Source organism: Echinococcus granulosus, assembly GCF_000524195.1.
Source record: "Echinococcus granulosus chromosome Unknown EG_S00024, whole genome shotgun sequence".
In the NCBI taxonomy this organism is placed as follows: Eukaryota; Metazoa; Platyhelminthes; class Cestoda; order Cyclophyllidea; family Taeniidae; genus Echinococcus; species Echinococcus granulosus.
This window is the reverse complement of record NW_020170404.1, coordinates 684,455-705,155: the sequence shown is the minus strand read 5'-3', so window position 1 is coordinate 705,155 and position 20,701 is coordinate 684,455. Positions and strand designations below refer to the sequence as shown.

The 20,701-nt window shown below is 41.2% G+C and overlaps 1 protein-coding gene across 1 annotated transcript; it reads right to left on the bottom strand. All coding sequences in view use genetic code 11, as the record gives it.

Annotated features, from left to right (window-relative positions):
* Positions 1 to 4,135: 4,135 nt before the first annotated feature.
* EGR_04101 (WD repeat-containing protein SL1-17) lies at positions 4,136 to 20,311 on the bottom strand (the record flags this gene model as incomplete). Its single annotated transcript, XM_024493350.1, has 9 exons — positions 4,136 to 4,234; positions 4,361 to 4,535; positions 9,622 to 9,806; positions 14,345 to 14,551; positions 17,811 to 17,937; positions 18,485 to 18,590; positions 19,310 to 19,538; positions 19,710 to 19,975; positions 20,008 to 20,311. The coding sequence occupies 9 exons, from the start codon at positions 20,309 to 20,311 to the stop codon at positions 4,136 to 4,138; spliced, it is 1,698 nt and encodes a 565-aa protein (XP_024352264.1).
* Between the last annotated feature and the right edge of the window lie 390 nt (positions 20,312 to 20,701).

Below are 20,701 nucleotides of genomic sequence, written 5' to 3'. Positions count from 1 at the left end.
CTTTTCAACATAGTGGAACATACCTCGGTGCCATTTCAGACGTACTTGCGGCTAGGAGTTTCTGACTGAAGCTCTACAGGCGAATGAGGCATTTTAATCATGGAATTTCCTTGACGGACTGCTACACTGCAACCACTGCATCTAAGATGTTTTCAATCTGCACTAACAGCAAACTCTGTAGCAATTACATAAACTGCAGTCAGGAAAGACGTGATCAGTAAGAGCGCCCTCATGGTTGAAAATTTTTTAGTGACTGATCCCGTGTCACTGATAGCAAACCATTCATAACTTTATTTTGGGCATCCAATTTGTCTTTCACATAAACAGTTTCCGAAAGTTTACTTATCAAAGTGACGATGATTTGCAATCCCATGGTTTTAAACGTCGGCGTCATTTATGTCATGCGGAATTGCTTGGTGGAACAGCACTTATTTATTCTAAAACAACCGACAAAATGGGGTTTTCTGCCTTAAAAAACGCATTCTTCCATTCTTTGGTTGATTATAAGATCCCGGGGTCACTTTGGAAGGAAGTGGATTTTACGGAGGCCTGACCGAAAATCCTGGGCCAATACAGTAACTCGACAGATGATCCCAGGACTGAATCACCACTATGCCGTTTTTAAACTCTCGAATTAAATATCCTCGTCTACTTTTCTTATTCATTAACATGCGAATTAATTTACACTAAGCTTTAGTGAATTTCTTTCTAATGTGTTCCTTTAATCTATCGTCTTAACAATGAGTCGTCTTCGGTCTCAAAGGAAGGCGGATGTAATGCAAATGTGATTAAAGTGACATTAGCTGACACAGGTTTCCACACCCCCAACCAAAAGTAACACACAAAGGGGAACCGCCTTATTTACCATGGAGAGTATTTACTTGACACTGATGTATTGCTGTAACGCTTGGAAATCGCCATGGAAGCCAAACTGTAGCAAAATCTGCTACAGAAAATCCTTTCATGCATGCAAATTACTTAAAAGCTAATCTTTATTCCTTTCGGAGCAGTTAGGCTACCCAAGTTGTCATGATATTAAACTTGGCAAAGTAGGTAGCTGTTTAAAATTAAGCTCTACTCCAAGAAAAAAAAACCCTCTGCTATCTCGTGACACTTGCTTATTACCCACTTACAAAAAGCCAAGCTTGTGTGACTATCTGTAGATTTATTGTGCGACGGTACACATAAATTATCACTCAAGGGACTAAGCGAACCAGGATTGTACTTTCTTGCTAACCTGGGCCCCATGCAAATCAGCATTTTACGCAGAATAGCATCCACCACTGCGGTGACTGCATCAATCGGACGAGCTAACATCGGCCACCAAAACGCATAACGCGACTCACACATGTGACCCTTCAGGAATTATTTAAGTATGTTTTGCACCGCCGATTCGGCAAGAAACCGGCGACTCCATCACGTAAAAGGTTTATTTGATTTACGTCAGTTCCGCGAGTCGTATTGCGAAGGTAAACTAAGAAGGGTCTTGGTTATGTGGAGGTCTATCAATGAGGTAGTTGCGAGGCAATCCACGCGTCCGTCACCATGTTATGTCACGGATCTAACTGAAATGGTTCTCCATGCAGAAAAATAATATGAAAAGGCCAGAAAACCATCGAGAAAAGGTGAATGTTCCAGCGTCAAAATGCAGTACTTTCCTCTTTTTACTACTTTCCGAAAAGTACATACTTCTACTGTCAGGTGAATAATAACATATGCACGTAGAGTCCGTGATACCTTTCACTTTCAAAACTCCCATGAAAACATATCCAAGTGAATTAAACAAGGTGTTATTGCATACATGTTAGTCTTTCCTGCTTCCTATGACATCCTACAAGCTGATGAGAAGGAGTCCCTCCCGTGTCACTCATGCTGCTAGCACCAAGTTCCCCAAGCATGTTGACAAACAAACGCCTCTCAAGCTCAAATGCTCCAGAATGCCTTCAGGGGTAATTTGAGCGATAGAGTGCAGTAAGGGTGGACGTCTCGATAACCGTTAAACGTAAAGTTCCACAAGGGCAAATCGCAATTACTTACCTTAGTAGGCACCCGCGCCCTCCACGATCGGGTTTCTTGAGGAGAAAAAGGACGACTGAAGTACGTCAAGTGCCTGCCTTACAATTTTCTGGGTCTAATTAATTATTTCACCCAGACCACATTATCAGGATTGATTCGTTTAATTTGAAATGACCAACCTTGTGTGAAGATCAGTAATTCAGGTGGTAGCACACTTACCCTGGACGCAAATCGCTGTAAAACTATGCAAAAGTTGCGGAAAAGTTTGTGAACTTCAATACGGAAATTTCACTCCTCTCGCACTTTATAGGAATTTTTTCCCACTTGGCGCTTGAAAGGAGAGTCAAATTTCCACTATCCAAATTTGAAACGTTAGACCGATTGCACGAGCGTAGATCGGAAATACAAAACAGAAAGTAGTCTTGGGAAACTTTATTGCTTTAGTAAGGATACGATAATAACATTCGATAGAGCTTATTTTCCAAAACAGACATCAAGCTGTCGTGGGATGACTTCCGGTTTAACCAGACGGAGCACACACCATTCTGCCAGTCCTTCCGTAGGTCGACAGATAAGCCCCATCCAAACTCAAACGCCCTACAACATCTACGGAACTGACTTAGGCACTACGGAGTAAATAGGAGACTGTTTTGTTGATGATAATGCAGTGATTAGTGGCTAGAATGGCTATCCAGGAACACCATGAATGCATCAGTCGAATGAAGGATATCAATGACAGGTTAAAACAGGTCGACTTAGACAAGTAACGCCAGTGATTTTTAACCGCTTCGATTCCCGTATGACAGTGCGATATAAACACACCAATTCCTTGATTTGTGCCAGTTCCACAGGCTCTGGTAAAAAGGAGGACTAAAACGGCCACCCTTGTGCAAAGGTCCAGACTCCGATGATCAACCTGACTGCAAAATCACTAAGAAGAAATTCGTTCAAAAGTGTATGCGATGCAGTACTGAAAGTTTGTGATTTCCTCTCCATTTTTTTCCAGCATAAATTTCAAAATTCCCAAAAAAAAACCATTCTAAACACCATAATTTCAAAGTGCTAGTCAGATCGACTTACTGTAATGACAACTTAAAATACATGTCATTTCCAGGTGTAGCCTTTCGGATTATCCCGGAAAGCGCCATAGAAATTAGCAGGTATCCACTTGTCTTCAAAAAGGTCGTGTGTCAAATATATTTGGTGTAAACCAAGTGGACCCTTTTAACCGCCCGCGATTCACCCCGCACCACAATTTACTAAACTTCCAGCCCTCTTTCCAAATCCAGCGCCAGTTTTTGCATTCATATATCGCAAAATGCTAAGATGGTGGAAAGTAATGGATTACCACATTGGATACCTACGCCTGCCTCGATCGTGTCCATGGGAGACTAGTGACAGCGAAAAGTATGAAAAAAACGAAACCTAAGCGTGTTGAATTATTTCACACAAACCCTTTAAAGTGAAATGATTCATGTGATTTGTGTGTCAGTTTCGCGGACCAGGCGCATAGGCGAATCGGCCACTGATGGCTGTCAGTAAATAAGCCGGCAGCACCTTTGATTCTGGGTGCCTGGATAACTTTTCAGCTTAAATTTCAAGGCCCTCTTTGTCTACTCTAGATGCGATTTTGACCAAGGTGAATAGGACTGTACAGCACTGACACAACGTCATCGACGAATTTCTCAATTTGCTCCACCAAATTAGAGGCAACACTTCCAAAGCGTGAGTCAAAGTTACGGTCCCCTCTGCTGATACCAACGTTCCCTACAAAACAGCATCTTGGTGAGTATAAAAAGCGGACTGTACTAATATTCGGAAATCAGCTTATCCGATCAACTGCCAAGTAGGACTGACCACTTCGTTAATGAGGGAGCGCGATCCTGTAAGTAGGTAAACACTAAGTTATCGCCAAATTATCACCTAAATTAAACTACACAAAATCCCCTGTGGGTAATTGTGAATTAGTTAGGGAAACTTGGGAAAACCAGGTTTACTTTTCGTGGATAGAATTATACTTGCCACATATACGAATGGAATGTATCCCAGAGAAAACTTGAGTCCCCTAACACATAAGCGATGAGAAGGGACAAATGCAAAGATACAAGGTGCAACCACCTTATTGAGAACAGTTGGGACATGTGTACACCATAATTTTTTGGTCGCCGCCGACAGAAAGCAAATGAGAGCCATCATCGTTGTAGCGCACAGCCCAGACCTAGAAACAAAAGACAAAAAGGGCATTGCACCTCGTCCTTAATTTTTGGGAAAAAAGATTTTTGGGACCGAGTAGTGGTACTGCAGTGCTTTGCGGCGTACGCAACCGAGTGCGCAGTAAACAAACCTGATCCTCGTGGTCGGAGAAGACGTGCTCCTCGGTCTTTGCGGCGACGTCCCACACCCGGACAGTCTTGTCGGTGGATGCGGTGGCTAGGTGGCGGTTGTCCGGACTAAAAACTGCCGAAACCACCCAGGAGGAATGGCCGTTCAAGCTCGATACCACCAGGCGTCCATCGTTTCTGAAAAGGAGTCGTTCCGGAATTTACCACCGTGACGCTAGTCGTTTATAATGTTGTCATTATCCCTGAAAGATCTCTTCTGGATTCAATGTAAATCGGGTAAATATACTTTTGACTGCCCGCACGTCCAGCGATTAACATTTTTACGAAAGAAATCAAAAACAGCACTGTTTCAAAGCCTCAATTCCGGAATAAATATTTTATCTAACAAAACCCCTGATTCGTAAACATCCCATTTAGCAAAAAAAAAAATTGGCGTCGGCTTCATTGTGGAGTCATAAAATCACTTGAAAGAGACCATAAAAAGTTAATCAACACTTTTTCGATGAAGGCCGTAAGCAACACCCTTTAGGGTTTCCAATTCTAGAGCAGATATTTTAAGATGTAAAATTTTCTACTCTATCAAACGAGAATTATTTCATAATCAAAAAGGTTTTTCTTTTACAGTCACTTGAAAGGCTGCTTTGTAGTGAGGATAAAACGCGTTCAGTGGGAGTCATCCTACCTCCTGGATAGACTCAAACCTAAGATGAATACCTCTAGCCGTCAATAATCTCCTAATCGTCAAAATATGCTTCAAAGTTGAGTTGGCAGGGTTCCCACCCCAACTAGTAGTGTGCACTCTATTAAGAAAAGCAAAAAAATATCAGGGCGGTTGTTCTGTAAATCAGACAAAAATTGAACCACCTTTTGGTATGACTTAAAAATTCCAAAAATTTATTGAACCCGAAATCTATGCTGCAATAAAATGCAGGCTGCCAGAATTTATAATGAATAATGCTTTGTATTCCCGAGTTTATTGAAACCACTTCAGGCCAGACATTCGAAAAATCCCCATCAAATTGGTCTAAAAATAATAACGTAATTCCTATTTCCCAGACTACAATTGACCTTTTAGGAAGGTAGAAGTTGTCTTGGTGTAACAGCCTCAAAATGCCTCCAGAACACCGCCTTTCCTCCCTTCACCAGCTAAATTGGCTATGGACACAAAAACAGGAAAGAGGCAAGGGGAAATAAGGTTGTTCATAGATGAAGGCAGCGTGCGCCCGCAGTGATTACGGAAGGGGAGGAGGACTAGACAAGCCACTCTCCGTTCTTGTCATGCCGGGGCTGTCACGTGTCGCTGACGCAAAGTGGTGCAACATCACGAGGTGGATAGAAATGCATGGTGAAAAGACGAACCAAATCGTGCACAGTCAACACACCTCCCTCGAGAGCAACTCGGATCCACACTCTCCGTTGTTTACTCACTTCGAATCTTCAAGTACAAAGAGCAAATAGGTGCACCTCTCACCGATACATTTCGGTTTTATGGTAAGATGATAGCTGATTTAAATACCGATTTTAGCACTCGAGTACCTCCTATTCTCTGGCGATTTGGTGGTATTGAAATTCGACACCTCCATTCGATATTGTTATAATAAAGCGAATTGCAGTCTTGCATATTGTTTAACGGCTTTAGAGATGATTGGAAACGACATTGGTGAAGCCTCTTCGCTTTTGTCTTGCGTTTGCGGTAGTCGATGCGCAGGAGTAATCCCAGGGAGCACCAGAGGCAAGGCTCAAAAGAAGACGAGGATTTTGCATTGGGTGGCTGAAAAAGTTCCTGTGATTTTCGGTATGAAGTATAGATATGCGTTGGTGGCCCCGTACACTACTTCCTTATTTGATCACTCATCCCACAAAATGCCGCCTGAATCTGTTGAATGTGATCGGAGTCTGTCTACTTTACTAACGATGTTAAACACGCTTTCAGGAGCTATCTCGTCCAATTTGTTGTGTAGCATTTAAAAGTGGAGTAGGAGAATATATTACCCCAAAGTAACTCAAATAAATAATTTACTTTGGGTGATGAATTATTCAAAGGTAGATGCATCACAAAGGCAAAAAAAACCCTCCATTCGTTGATCTCAAGGAAATCCACGTCGCTATTGCTAGACTAATTCGAGGTTAAAATGGCTAAACAAGCCTTCAGTAATGTTTATCGTAAGTAATGGAATGATTCATTTACATCCACATCAAAATGAAAAAGAAGTGGAAGGTAGGGAAATGGACCTACCGTCCACCAACAGATTAAAATAAGCATAAAAGATTAGCAGGAATGTGTTCTCCAATTGCTTCAAGCATGTCATGAAAACGCTTCGTGCATATTAGAATGCCCATTGACTACTCGACTTGTAATGTTAAATGCCTTTGGCACACCAAAATGATGATTCAATGTGCTGCATTTCTGGGCACCACTTAATCTTCAGAAGACAACGCTTTGGGAGTGGTGGACCGCAAATGGAATTGGCCACTGCAGATGTCTTACTAAAGAAAGTTAAACTCTTCCGGGATCATTCAAAACCTCATACTTCACACTACAAAACTTATTTGCGAAAAGATTTTCCCATTGCCATAATGATGCTTCTCCAAATGCTTATCGTCACGTGTTTCGGTATTAGCGCCAGAAGGCCACACTAACATAGGCGAAAGAGAAGAGATAGGTGGAAAATAAAGGCGAAACAGAAATGGAGACAGCTGGAGTCTGGTTGATTGACCTACAGACAAAATGAATTTTATAAAAGTGAAGTTCGCCAATTCGTATCCCACTGTAAGGGGGTTAAAAATTGTAATGATGGCATGGACTCCTCCTAGTGGAGTGCTGGTTCTGCTGTACCAGGATCTTCCTGAGGAGTGATATCCTTTTGAACAAGTAGTCGATTTGAGAAGTCCAGCCAGTTCCTTTCAAGGACACGGTTTGAATTAATTAATCATTGACAGACATTAAAATTCGAAGCAAGAAGTATACCTTGTCTGGTTCAATTAATTAATCAAATACTCCGAATTCAATTACAAATCGGATAGCATTAACCGGTCGTTTCGAATGTTCACTATTTAAATACTATGATCAAAAAATGACATCGGAGGTCGTTTCTTAAAGCCTGATTTGCTAAATTATTCATTCCGCACTCATACTTTCGCCTAGTAATATACGCTCACCAAATCCTTTCGAGCTTCGAATCATAAACATAAAGTAGTTTTCGTGAAACGCTCTCACGTCTTGCAAAACACTTTCCCTCTCGAGATCAATTAACGATAACTGAGACAAAATAACTAGGCGGAAAGAGGCGGTGGGACTACATCGTGACAGATTGTTGATTGCTTGAATCGTACACGATATTTTGCGTGTAAGCCTTGCGTGAGCACTACCCTACTGTCCATGTTCTTGGCCTTCCAGCTACTTTATGCCACTGCGATAACGCCATTCACCTACCCAATCCCGGAGCTGCAATTCTGAGAGTAATTAATACACACTCCAGTTTACATTATTGTTAGACCGATCAGAAAAAGGACCAAAATACAACGTAAAGGTAGTCAAGGCCATTGTCACAAGTGGAGAGTTGTTCAAAAAACAAGACAGACAATAAGAATTACAAAATGGAGAAAAAGCGGCCTCTTGTCACGTGATTACGGCCCAAGTGAAGGGCGTTTTGACCACAACACGACAAAAATCCTGTTCGTGTGGAAGGCATCACCTCGTGATTACAGAACCGTTTATTGCCCAAACACTGGTGGCCAAGGACTGCGTGTAATTTGAGTGAGCGAATTGTCCAATAAAACGGCAGTCGCGAGCATACGAGCAAACAGATTTATAGATAATGCAAGGTCATAAAAATGCTCTTTAAAAATTAACGAAGAGGGAAGGAAAACCTGGAAAATATAGTTTTAATTATAAACATTGAATTTTGGACAGAAGGAGGATTGACGAAAAGTGTAAATCTGATAGGTGGTTCAGCAAACCGCACATAAACAAGGTAACGGTTAAATAGCTGTAAAAATTATCGCTTCGCACCGTAGCATACGATTCCATCAGACATGAGCATATGCCAGTTGGTGCTTTAGCCTCTACCATGTGAGACCTTAAACCTATGACCATATGAAAGTGCACTTTTGCATGTCACTGTCATGCCAGAACAGAAGAGCGGCAAGATTCGTGGTAGTCCATATATAATTGACTACAAAGTTCCATGATTCAAAGACGTCTGGCACCAAGGCAACAGCTGATGGGCAAGAGCAAATAACGGGAGCCCTGATTGCTACAATTTCATATTACCACGTTCTCTACCGGCTTACCGTATGTGTACATACTTTTACGATTATATTTCGAGAGACTAGATAAGAGTCAATAAACGAGGATGAACTGAAATGTTAATGACAGGAAGGGACTTGACCTTGCACAAGACTGCATAATTATTGGTCTTTACCTGTATGATTAAAATGAAATCGACAATTAGGAAGAGTGAAAGAGGATCAAAGAAGGAATCCCAGGTATCACGCGTAAATAGATGCCAATGCGTAAACAGTTGTTTGCCATCAACATAAAGACAAGAACAAAAATACGCTTTACTTCAGCAGTGGAAAGAGATAGCTGAAATTCAAGACCATTAAATCTATGCCGGCCGACAGCAGCCGCAGTCAAGCCCAAAAAATAAAAGAAAGAATGAAATGACATTTCTCTGCATAAAACACTTTCTTGTTTCCTACATTTGCCATAGTCAAGCCTTATCATTGTTAATGTCCTGTAAGTCAATCACAACACAAGTGGAAACCTTAAAGTCTATACAGGGTGCAGATACCGCTGCATTTAGAAGTTATGCGATTGTCGTTTCTGTTTCAATGGCGGTTCTGATACATCTAAACAGCGTTTTGCTGGTCGCTTCAAAAGAGTAACCATATGAAATTAAGGAAGGGAATGATATTCGTTTAAATTACATATACGATGACACCAACCCTTCCTACTTCGCATTATTCGGTTTGCGCACTAATGGAATGGAATATTGCCAATAGTCTTTTAAGTCTTCTATACGAAAATAAGATTTACTACCAGACATGCAAGGCATAATAACGCTTTCGGAGGTAGCCCAAACACTACGGAGGTCTTACAAACGTATCCCTAAACCCATGAAGCCAATCATATGAACGAGAAAACGAACGTAAAAGGTGGATAAGACGGATGATAATGGAAGTGAAAATAATAGGGCTTAGGTTCCTCTCTTCCAAGGCAAAAAAAATGCAGAGCAGAACGGAGGGAGCCAAAACTTACGCGTCATAGATGCGGACCTGCTTATCGTCAGCGGCGGAAGCAAGAAGACGGCCATCGGGTGAGAAGGCGACGGAGCGGACGGGCATGGCGTGGCCATCGAGGGGAAAGATGGCACCCGTGCGCAGGTCCACGATGCTCACGATTCCGCTGATTGCGCCTGCGGCCAATCGCGTCCCATCCTGACTCTGCAAGGTGATGACGAGGCAGGTGAAAGAGATTGGAATGTTAAACACACTCTTTCATTGTCTGAGTTACATCGAGTGAAACCTCTCGCACGCATATACAAATTAATGAATGCAGACTGACGGTAGGAGGAAAAGCAAAATGTGATCTCGTATCCTCTGGGTTACGATCACATTTGTTTTTCCAGCCCTGGTAGACAAAAACCGGTGAATGAATGCCACCAGTGCTGGCAAGGAGAGCCAGTTGATCATATACAGGCACGCTGTTCCTCAGCTGACATTTCGCAATTTTCAACAGTGAGCGATGCGCTCTTTTGAAGGGCTTAAAAATGAGCTAGGAAAAGTCATGACGTGGAGTACATGAAGGTAGCATGTAACGTGAAGCAATCGAAGGAGACTGAGTAAACACCTAAGAAACAAAAAGCAAGGCCTGCATTGAGCGATTGGAAGAGAGTCGAGGGCTTCTCGATAATAATTAATGACTTAGTTTAACAATCCAGTTGCGAATCAGCTACGTTACTGCACATCTCAGTCTCGAAATGAAAAGACTATAGTTCGTAAAAAGCAAGTCGATCAAAGCGGAGAAATACGGCAATCTGAACCAATTACAGCAAAGAACTAACATTTTCGTGGTAATGCAACGCTATTAATAGATACCTCTAGGAGTAAAGACAGTATATACGAAATAGAACCGGAATTCGAGATGAAAAGGTGGTGGTGAGATCGACTGAGCTCTCAAGCAAACTTTTTTACCTCATTCTTGTTTGATTAAATAAAGTCGACCAAACACACATGCACATCTGTGATATTCTTCGGACAGACTAAACTCCCCATTTCCGCTGAGGAACAAAAAATAAAGGTGTTCATGAGTGTCATCTGTTTTGGCGAAATCAACTGCTCGAACAGTCTTTTCTGCGGCAAACGCCTTTTCTAACTACGAACGATGCGCTCTTTGAAGGCTTTCAAGGCGGGTAGTAGGAATTGTTTTCAGACGCAATTACAAAGAGGGAAATAGGGTACCTCGAATCTCGAGGTATCTAAAGTATACAAAATGTGCAAATTTCATATCACTAGAGCGATCAAATAACGTGACCAAAGCGATAGAAATGTCAATGCCAGTAGGCAAAATAATGAAACTGAACTGCCGACTTTCCTATGCAATGAGTCTAAACCGTAATTCTAGTATCTGCAGCAAAGTTGACTACAATTGTAAAGATAGCTGGCTCATTCTTGGGAAAACCACCTGAGAACCCGAAGAGGTAATCTTGAGTGACTGTGAGCGGGAAAAGTATCACAGGGAGAGGAAGAGTACAGTTAACATTTGAATATTTATTGAATGGACAACTGCCAGAGAACACAGTCTAAAACATGTGTCCAATCAACGCCATTTAAGTCGTTTCAAAATAAAGCCATTACGTGTTTCCAAACTGTAATTGCAGATCAGACAGAGCCTAGGCAGAGAGGCAGGAGCTCATTCATATATTTCGGTGTGAAAGTCACGCATCGCCCTGGAGTAAAGAATGGAAATGTACTGAAAACTCATTTGCAAAGCACTACAGCTCGTGAAAGTCATGTTAACCCCGAAAAATGCTGCCACTATCAGAAACGTTATTAAGTACAGTGTTTTACCGAGGCTAGGAAGCACTACCCATGGTGCAAACAAACACATTGGAACGGCCCCAGAAAGGCAGTGATAGTGAGACCAACAAAAGGCTCAAGAATGAATATCTTTGGTTTGTCAAATCAGTGCTGCCTCATACACATACGTAGATATGCATAATGATTTGGCATTCTTAACTTTATCCATAGTTACGCAGGTTGTAGTTCCGCTTGACCCATTTCCGATGAGATATCAAAAGGATTGAAGGCGAAATAAGACCTTTCCCTAGTAAAAAGAAAATCTGGAATTTAATAATATCCGGTGGATCGAAACCACCATTAACACCATCACTCGGCTCCCATTACTTCCATTAAAAATAAGGTCATAATCCATGTCAAAAGGTTGGCAAACTCTGATAGATGTAGGTTGGTCATGGATGAGGTCTGCTACAGTCCAAAGAAAAGGCATGATTTATCATCCAACGTCAGAAAAACACTTTGACGCCTGGATACTTACTACGTCAGACCCAGATTCCAGTCCACTCAATGTATTGATCAAGTGGAACTTTCAAATTTGACAGGGAGCGGCAAGGGGCAACACCCGTACACCCAGATACAGCATTCCCGTATTTGTCGGGGAGGCGTGTGGCACAGTGAAGTTGACTTGGTAAAAACCTGATTAGTCGTGAAAATTGGGGGTTAGAGCAAAGGTAAACCGTTATGGAAACGTTGAAACCTTGCTCTGAACAGCCTTCCAATAAAGTAGACGCGAGAATTCGCTCTACGTGACAAGCAAACTGGACATGACCGCCAGAAGTCTTTTTATTTTTGACAAGAAAATGTCTATGCTAGTTAAGTATACGCACCTTTTATGGCCTTAAAAAACCTACCCCATAAACTTACCTCTGCTAAAATAATCAGCTGAATGCTTAATGTCAGATTGGTTAAAACACATAACGCTTTCTTCAAAGCACTTGCATCGAGGCGGAATTCCGGACAAAAAATGGTTTCACAGGACAACTTTTCAACATCCCTTTTGCGCGCCATTAACTGCAACTGACCGTATCGACCGGAAGTGCCGAAATGCCTTTAAAGTAGGAGGAACCGCGGTAAATCATATATCTGGTATTTAAAAGTTCTCTCGCCGAGGGGCCCCTAATAAGCCCGCTGGAACGTAAATAACGAAGGCGAATTCACAAGTACCGTAGGTGGAACTTGCAGCATCCGTGTGGAGACAGTGAGTGACGTAGGAAATGACTACGCGTCAAACATGACTTAATTCGATGTCAGTTAGGGTACTTGAAAAAAGGCGAAGTTTACCCATTCTGAAGATCGTGATTTGGTTATAAAACGCAAGATCGATTAAGAGATTAGAATGCTAAAACAATCTCTTCTAGTGATTAAAATTTAACTACAAATGCATAGCTTTAATGTGCCATTGAAAGCGGGAACAATGAACCCAAACTCCCCTATTACTGGCAACCCTGCTTATCGGGTGCCACACAGAAGAGCGTAACAACATATTAGACCCTGACAAACTTGCCGTCAAAGCATTTTTCGAACATAACCTGAAGGTAAAAAGGAAACGCCGTTGTTTTACACTAATAAACCAATCTCCGAAACTACTACTATGGATGAAGGGGTATGGAAAACGGGAGCAGTACTGCGGCACAATACATATAGCCTTAAGATCAAAAGAAGATTTACTTGATCGACTTTTGACTGCGACGCGGATTACTCGGTCTCAGTAAGTCAGTAGCCCCAATCGCTCAGGTCCAGAGCACCATCCGTTGTTCCACCCATTCAAATTTACATTTTAAAAGTAGACATAACGGTTCTTAGGTTCATCGCCTTAAAACAAACACATAAGGGCAGTGCTTGGGTCACAGCCTAAATTTCAAGCCTACCAGGTGGCACGATACCACATGGGAGGTTCCACCAATAAGTAAATAGTGTGAATAATTTCACAGCTCGGATAGTTTAGGGATTACCAAGTGCTAACGACAGGGCCTGTTTTACTTGGCTCAAAGATAGTGTTCAAAAGTTATACAGGTAAAACACTATTATCTTCAAATGTCCTGAGCTCAGTTTCTTTACAACTTTAGCAATTTTCAGCACTGAACTGAACAAGCCTCATCTCATCTTTTTCGTAAACCACTTCTTATTTATTGTTCCTTTTTTCAAATATCAAGCTAAATGACAATTCCTCACCCGCAAACTGTTTCAAAAACAAACAACGAAGCCGTCATGAATGAGCACATGGGGCAGTATCAGTAACAGCAGATTCTTCACGTGATAAGTATGACATAAAGTCATGAATATGTCGATTCTGCCACTTCGTTGGTCAAATTGGTCAAACAGGCAGCACAGTGTTTGTAAATAATCGTTTTGAGATGAGATTATGTCTCACTTATACTTAAATTCTATGTCAGTTAATGCCTGAATCAGAAACATGAAGATCACATTGAGACTGGAACCGTGTAGGTACACAAATAGTGTTGAAAGTATCGAAAAGTATAGAAAGATTTGGCACGAATGGCAAAGCATTTACCTCTTGACACATACACACACGTGCACAAATCATACTTAATCTGAATGTTTAAAACACTTTCGAGCCTTACAAATGACCAAACAAAAGTGATTTTATATGGAGACCACCTTGCCTTCTTCAATTACTTTTTACCTTTAATTGTCAAACGTGCAAGAGTGCTTGTAAATGATACTTCATGGTACGATTATACCTCGAGTTCCCCGTCGTACGATCCATGGCATGAATATAGTGTTCCTAAACGTGACAATTTTACAACGGAGTGGAAGCTTGAAACAACAAAAAGATGAGATTAGATTTGTGTGAAATGGGGACACCAGAAAAGTATTGAAACATTAAGGAATAAAATAGTAAAACAATAAACATTAACATTGGAAGAAGCGAGTTGACGCACATAAGCAAGACAGTAGACAAACTTTCCATCGAGACTGATGGAGCTCTCCAGCCTGTGAGACTCCACGCCAACCATGTGAACGGCACCGGAGTGGCTGCCGGTGGCGATGAAGCGCGAATCGGGTGAGAAGGCCACTGACCACGTCTCCGCCGGCTCGCCCTCGAACACGCTCACCTGACGGCACTGCTCAAGGTCCCAAAATATTATCTGCACCAAAAGAGGAAGGGTTTCAGATACTGATGAAAGCCCTATCATTTCATGATACCCTAATGACGTCTACTTTCAATTAGATAAAATTGGAGATGCGAATATTGCCTTATTATTGTAAAATGATGGCTGCTTTAACTGCATACTTAACCATACTCTGAAATACATTCATAGCACCTAAGATGTCGACCTCCAAGCTCGCCTATAAGCTGGTAGTAGACCTACTTCCAGACGGTTATGCTTTAGTCTTCAATGCTAGCTAGAGCGCTACATTGACAATCGAACCTGCTCGAAAAAAAAAGGACAATCCAGAAACCGTTGGCCTCGTACTCAGGTTCGGATCCACAGAAGAAAGGTTAGATACTTGTAAATTCACACCAGGGGTACAAACAAAACCGCATCAGCTTTTGACAACAATCTCGGCTCCAATTTTAAATAAATATTCAATAAAAGAGCGAGATGAGATTTGAGAAAGGTAAAATCACAAATCACAAAAAAGGCAGCCGGCTGGAAAGGTAGAAAAGCAACCCAAGATAAGCTCGCACCTTTGGCGTACGCAAACTTCGCTGCTGAAATAGTATTCAAGTGATCCATCTAATTTCAAACACTTCAGCCAAAAAATTCGGAGACAGTAGAGTTGAAAAAGCTAGAACATCTCCCATACTAAAGCCCCACCATTAGGATCTGAGGAGAAACGCGAGAGTCCAATGAGTGAAATTCAATTAGACTCCAGTGTAACACCCAAGGAATCGTTCATAACAAAGCCATCAAATCAGGGAGGCAAGAGGAGTGTAGACTTCGGACGTTTTCTGCAATGATCCAAAGCCCACAATCTAAAGGTGCTCTATTGACCCACCTCATTCGAATGGAAAGGCGGGTTGTTGATGTATGACAACCGCTACTCTTATCTCAGGTCATAGGTCAGCACATCAACTGTAAGGACAGGAAACGCCTAGGAGGAGTGTTTGCACACTATAAAATGACTAGGATCCCACCTTTGAATGCTTTTGGAGCGACAACTCTAAATTATTGTTGCAATTTATCATTTTTAGATTATTATGTCTCTTGACATCGTTGAGGGAAATTAGGCTATTACGCTGACTCCAGGGGTAAGAGAATACACGCTAAACGAACAACAATACAAATTTCACTGGTTGGATAAGGGGTCAAATTTTCATGGGAGGAGGACCTTTGCTGCGGATGGCTGTATATCACGAGAGGAGGGCTATCAAGACCGCACTGGTGTTGGAAAACCACCCCAAGCTCGGATACAGTGAAGAAAAACCATGTTTGAGAGATTTAAAAACCATAAAAGTTATTCACAGTATTTTGACAAAAAATTTTGAGCTTTTGTTTATTTCACTCTATTGTAGGAACGTAGGAAAAATAGGCCTAAGAGTTTGGCAGCAGTAAAATGGCAGCTAAATGGAAAGAAGGGATACAGAGTACTAGCAATGTGGGGCTTCCTAGTAACATGCCTCATCAAGTAGGTTTTTTTCGTCGAATCAAGTAATTTCGTGAATACCAATTAGAGTGAAAAATTCGTCCGTTGCAAAATGCTGCCCGAAGTTAAAGAGTGCCGCGCAAACAAACAATGCATTTCGCACAGCGAAGGCAACCAGTGAAACTAAAGATATCCACGACTTACATCAGACTTCATTTCACCTTGATGAAGAATTTTCGTATGGTGTCTTATCTTCCAAGTGTTTTTAATGCATCTAAATAGCCCGTGAGGACCTATTTAGAAAAGTGACAGCACTCAGAAAAAGACCACCACAAAGTGCTCATGCCAGCTTAGATAAATTCTCCCAGACTTCCTTTTTGTTAATTTATTGGCTAATTCTGGATTTGTGAATCATCTAAAATAATTTAGGCGCCATACCAACAATAACCGTTGCATTGCTCTTCGGACCCTAGTACATTAAGGACACAACATTGCATAGGGGAGTGCAGATGAAGCGCTGATTAATTTCAGGTAAATTGAAATTAGTCTGACTGTCGCATCTAAGTGCCCATCTTTGCTCAGAGGTTCTCTTCAACAACCTTGAGCAAACGGATACTATGCATACTGCAAAAAACCTCAGAGACGTCTCAACACGCAGCTAACAAATGAACATGTCACTTAAGGCTTAACCAAAGCAATTGCATCAAGGTTAAGTAGCTGCTTCGCTTTCTGACGTAAGCTCAATGAAGACGATATTACTTTAGACATTCCACTGGACAAATACGCTTCAGTACACATCGGAATACGTATTTCAAACCCTTTGGGAAGAGAAATTATCGTGCAGGTTCATTTAGCTGGGCAGCTAAAAAAGTAAATTGTAAATAGCATTTACTAAAATTTCACCAATAGATAGTCCTCAAGTGATCTATCTATCCTTAGTCATTTGAATAAGAGCAGTACGCTGCAAGTGCGTAATAAACCGGAGATCGTCCCTCGAGTGAAGTGGGGATAGAGGTGCCATTCCTTAATAGTAAACGCTTTAACACAATTTGGAGTGCAATATCGAATTTGTAGCACAAATATGATAATACGACCGTTGGAGTGGAATTAAACATTGAAGAACTTCAGGCAGACCAGCATCCTATTTTTCTCCATTACTGTGAAGCCTATCTGCACAGTTGAAAAGGGATACCGAGAATTCGAAAGAGCACTAGAGGAAACTAGAGGAGCTTAGGTGATTCTCTACGACTGTACGCACGATTTTGAGCGATTCAAAACGAAGACTTAACACCAGCCACTGATTAGTAGACCGCCCCGCCTACATCAGAGATTGATACGAGTTTAAATAACACCAGGCAGTTTTTGTGGTCTTGCGGAATTGTCAACGCATCAAAAAGACTTCAATCGTGTTTGCATATTAGCTCGCTTGATATTGATAGGAGACCTCCAAATAAATGCCACCCAAGTCGAACAGGCATTATACAATCGCGTAGCAATTGCCATATTTTGAATCTGGACAATGAGAAAGTATCAACTACCCAGAAAGAATGAAACTGGAGTTTGGTGCGCGTGTGCATACGCCACAGGAGACACAAACTGAAATTGGTCACCTTTGTAAAGTAGTAGTGGCATGGATTTTGGCGCCCTTCCAAAAACACCGATAATATTTTATACACAATGCATATACCATAAGCGGTACCATAAGTGGAGTCTACCTAGTTTTAATTTTGCGTGATCACAACAACTGACCCAAACTGTGCCCACCAGTGCAAAAATAACGCCTACTGACGGAAATATAAGTAAATTTAGTATAACAGTGAGGCTTGCCTGGTTGTCGAGACTACCAGAAGCAGCAAGGGTGCCTGCCTTGTTGATGTCGACTGAGACGATACCTAAGCGATGACCATCCAAGGAACCTAAAAGATTGAGTGCATTGCCATCCCTGAAAAGATAAAAAAGACGAGAAAATTTTGTTTGCTGTGTCGAATCACAAAACTTCAATCGTAAAGTACCAAGCACCTTGATCTAAATACGCATGTGAACTTCAGATGAAGAATTGTCGTATCGAACATGCTTTCGAATCCGTTTCATACGAAGGGAAAAAACAGATGTCTCTGAACACCGATTCTGAAAACTGCAAGAGACTTTGATAAACATCTTCAAGGTTGCCACACAGCTATGCATCATGCCTCAAAACACGACGATTAAAGATTGTTAAAAACAAATTTGGCTAAAAATGTGCTTTTTCAGAACCGATACCTTACAGACCTAACCCACAAGTCATTAAATCGTTAGTTAAGAGGAAATTTCCAGAATTCTACTTGCTCTTCTAATTAAGTTAAAAACAGGCATTTCTAGAACCGGATTTCCCTATGAAAGACAGATGAATGGCTATCGAAATCTCAAAACGACTTTTCGCAAACAAAAACGTTTTCAGCTGACATCTAGCAAAATAGAATTGTGCATTATGCAGGTCTAAAGTGACTAACCAATTCCATAGCTTGAGAGTGTTGTCCAAACAACCGGTAATTATTAGATCCTTTCCATCAGACTCGCGTTTACGCCAGGAACAACACCATATACCATCCCCATGGGCTACAGGTGAATAGAAATAAGGGTTACTTAAGAGAAAAGGCACCACCTTTGTGAACGAGGTTAGTAACTGCACGTAACAGTCTTAACGGGGTATGATAAACAGACCACATCCTGAATTAATGAGTGTGAGCTGCTCTACTTCAAAGACAGCTATCAATAGACATAAAACCGTTTTTACCTTTTTCCTGCTTGTATTTGAGGGAATACTGAAATAGAATGAAGGAAAACGCGTCAAATCTCACAGAGTAAAAAATTAGAAACCCCGGAAAAAAACAGTGTTGGATAATTGCTCTAATCTCCCTAATAATTTCTAAAGAACCACAGGAGATATTTACATAAACGTGAACAAGCAGCAGTTAACGTGATTTAGTGGAACCGATTTACGTAAACTAAATGCTACGATACCACCGCAATAGAAGGGGAATAATGTGTGCTTTCCCTGTACCTTTGCTAACAATGCCCAACTAGGGCATTAGAAGATCTGGAATATGCAAAACCAGCATACTAGTAATCATAATAAGTACTGAGAGACAATACGTAATGCAGTTAAGCGACCTGAAATTGACAACAAATTAGAAAACAAAAGTGCAGAAAATTCTAGCGAATAGGTGTGAGGCAGGCGAAAAACAATTTTATTAAACGATAATTTGGAATCAGAATGTAAAAGCGGTTCTAAAATTGCCTCTTTTGGGCAAAAAGAGAGGAGGGCTCGACAATACCAGTTCGAATAAATCGAAGTAGAGCGAAGCGACAGAGAAATAGCAAGGGAGGAACTATCGAGAATCGGCTAAAGGGGTAAAGCAGGCGAACTTTTTTGCTTTCTGAGACCAAAGCGGATGGATCAGACGCTTCAGTATCAAACGTTGCATTTGATAAACAGTAGGCCCCCGACTCAGAATGTGACATTGCGTTTTTTAGCAAAGCTTGGATTGACTCAAAGGCCTCACCCTGGAAAAAAACGTGCGTAAGACAGTCGCATTACCAGTCAAAGTGTAAAGAGGAAATGTAATAACAGAAGGGGGAAACGTAACCCGAATCAAAGGAACAATACGCTAGTTGTGGTAACTAAATAAAGTAACAAGTCGAAAAATACGCATAGAGAGAATTGCTGAAAAATACCTGAATAAATCCAAATTTATTACCAGTTTGGGTAATCCGATTGTTAAGGATAACTTCGCTGGAGAAACGGAATGTGAGCGTAAATCTCGAATTGTCGTTTTCACTGTCACGAACGATGAAAGATCCATCTGGTGCAAAATGCAACAGTGCATCAGCTTCAACACGAGTAAGTGGACCCCAAAACCATGGTTGACTACAAAGATTGTAGAAATGATCCAACTCTTTGTCTCGTAGACATGAATACTGCGAGAGGACTTTGACTAGCCCTAAGAAAACTGAAGGAACACCGCAAATATACTTTCTAGACGTTTCTCATAGGCTTTTAAATTTGACGCATTGATTTCAACGCTGGAGCCAGCACTTGAAAGAGACTCGGAACAGGTGTCGTTAGTAGGGGAAACAATACAGTTTTTAAACAGGCTTTTTAGCCTAAAAAGGGGCGATTTCGCCATTGCCGTTATTCGTGAAGACACGAAAGAGGTTGCGTAAGAAAAAAAGACACTTCCCGGATTGGTACAAGCATGGTAAATTGCATCACACTGACTCCACACATATGGCAATTGTTCAAGAAAGCCCGGGTGACAGGATAAACTCAAACACATTGAAATTTTTGTGAAACAGACCGATGTGACATCACGCCCTAATTTTTTATAAAATTTATTTTTAGGTAACTTTATAAACCACACCAGGGGCGAAAATATATATCAAAAAACAGATTTGCCATACAACGGCAGGGTAAGTAATACGCTCTTGCCACATTTATATTTTTTTGCTTTTACAACAAGTTGAGCTACAAATGTTTAAAGTCAATTTATTGCACTAATGGCTGCGCTATTTTCAAAATGATCAAGCTACTACCGCTAACCAATTACAGTTCAGATTACTTCACTGTCACGCGTTTATAGTGTGTGATATGCGTATTTCTTAACTCATCTTAGTGCTACCACCTGTTTCGGCCCCATTTTCTGCATCTTCATTACGACATTTAATTA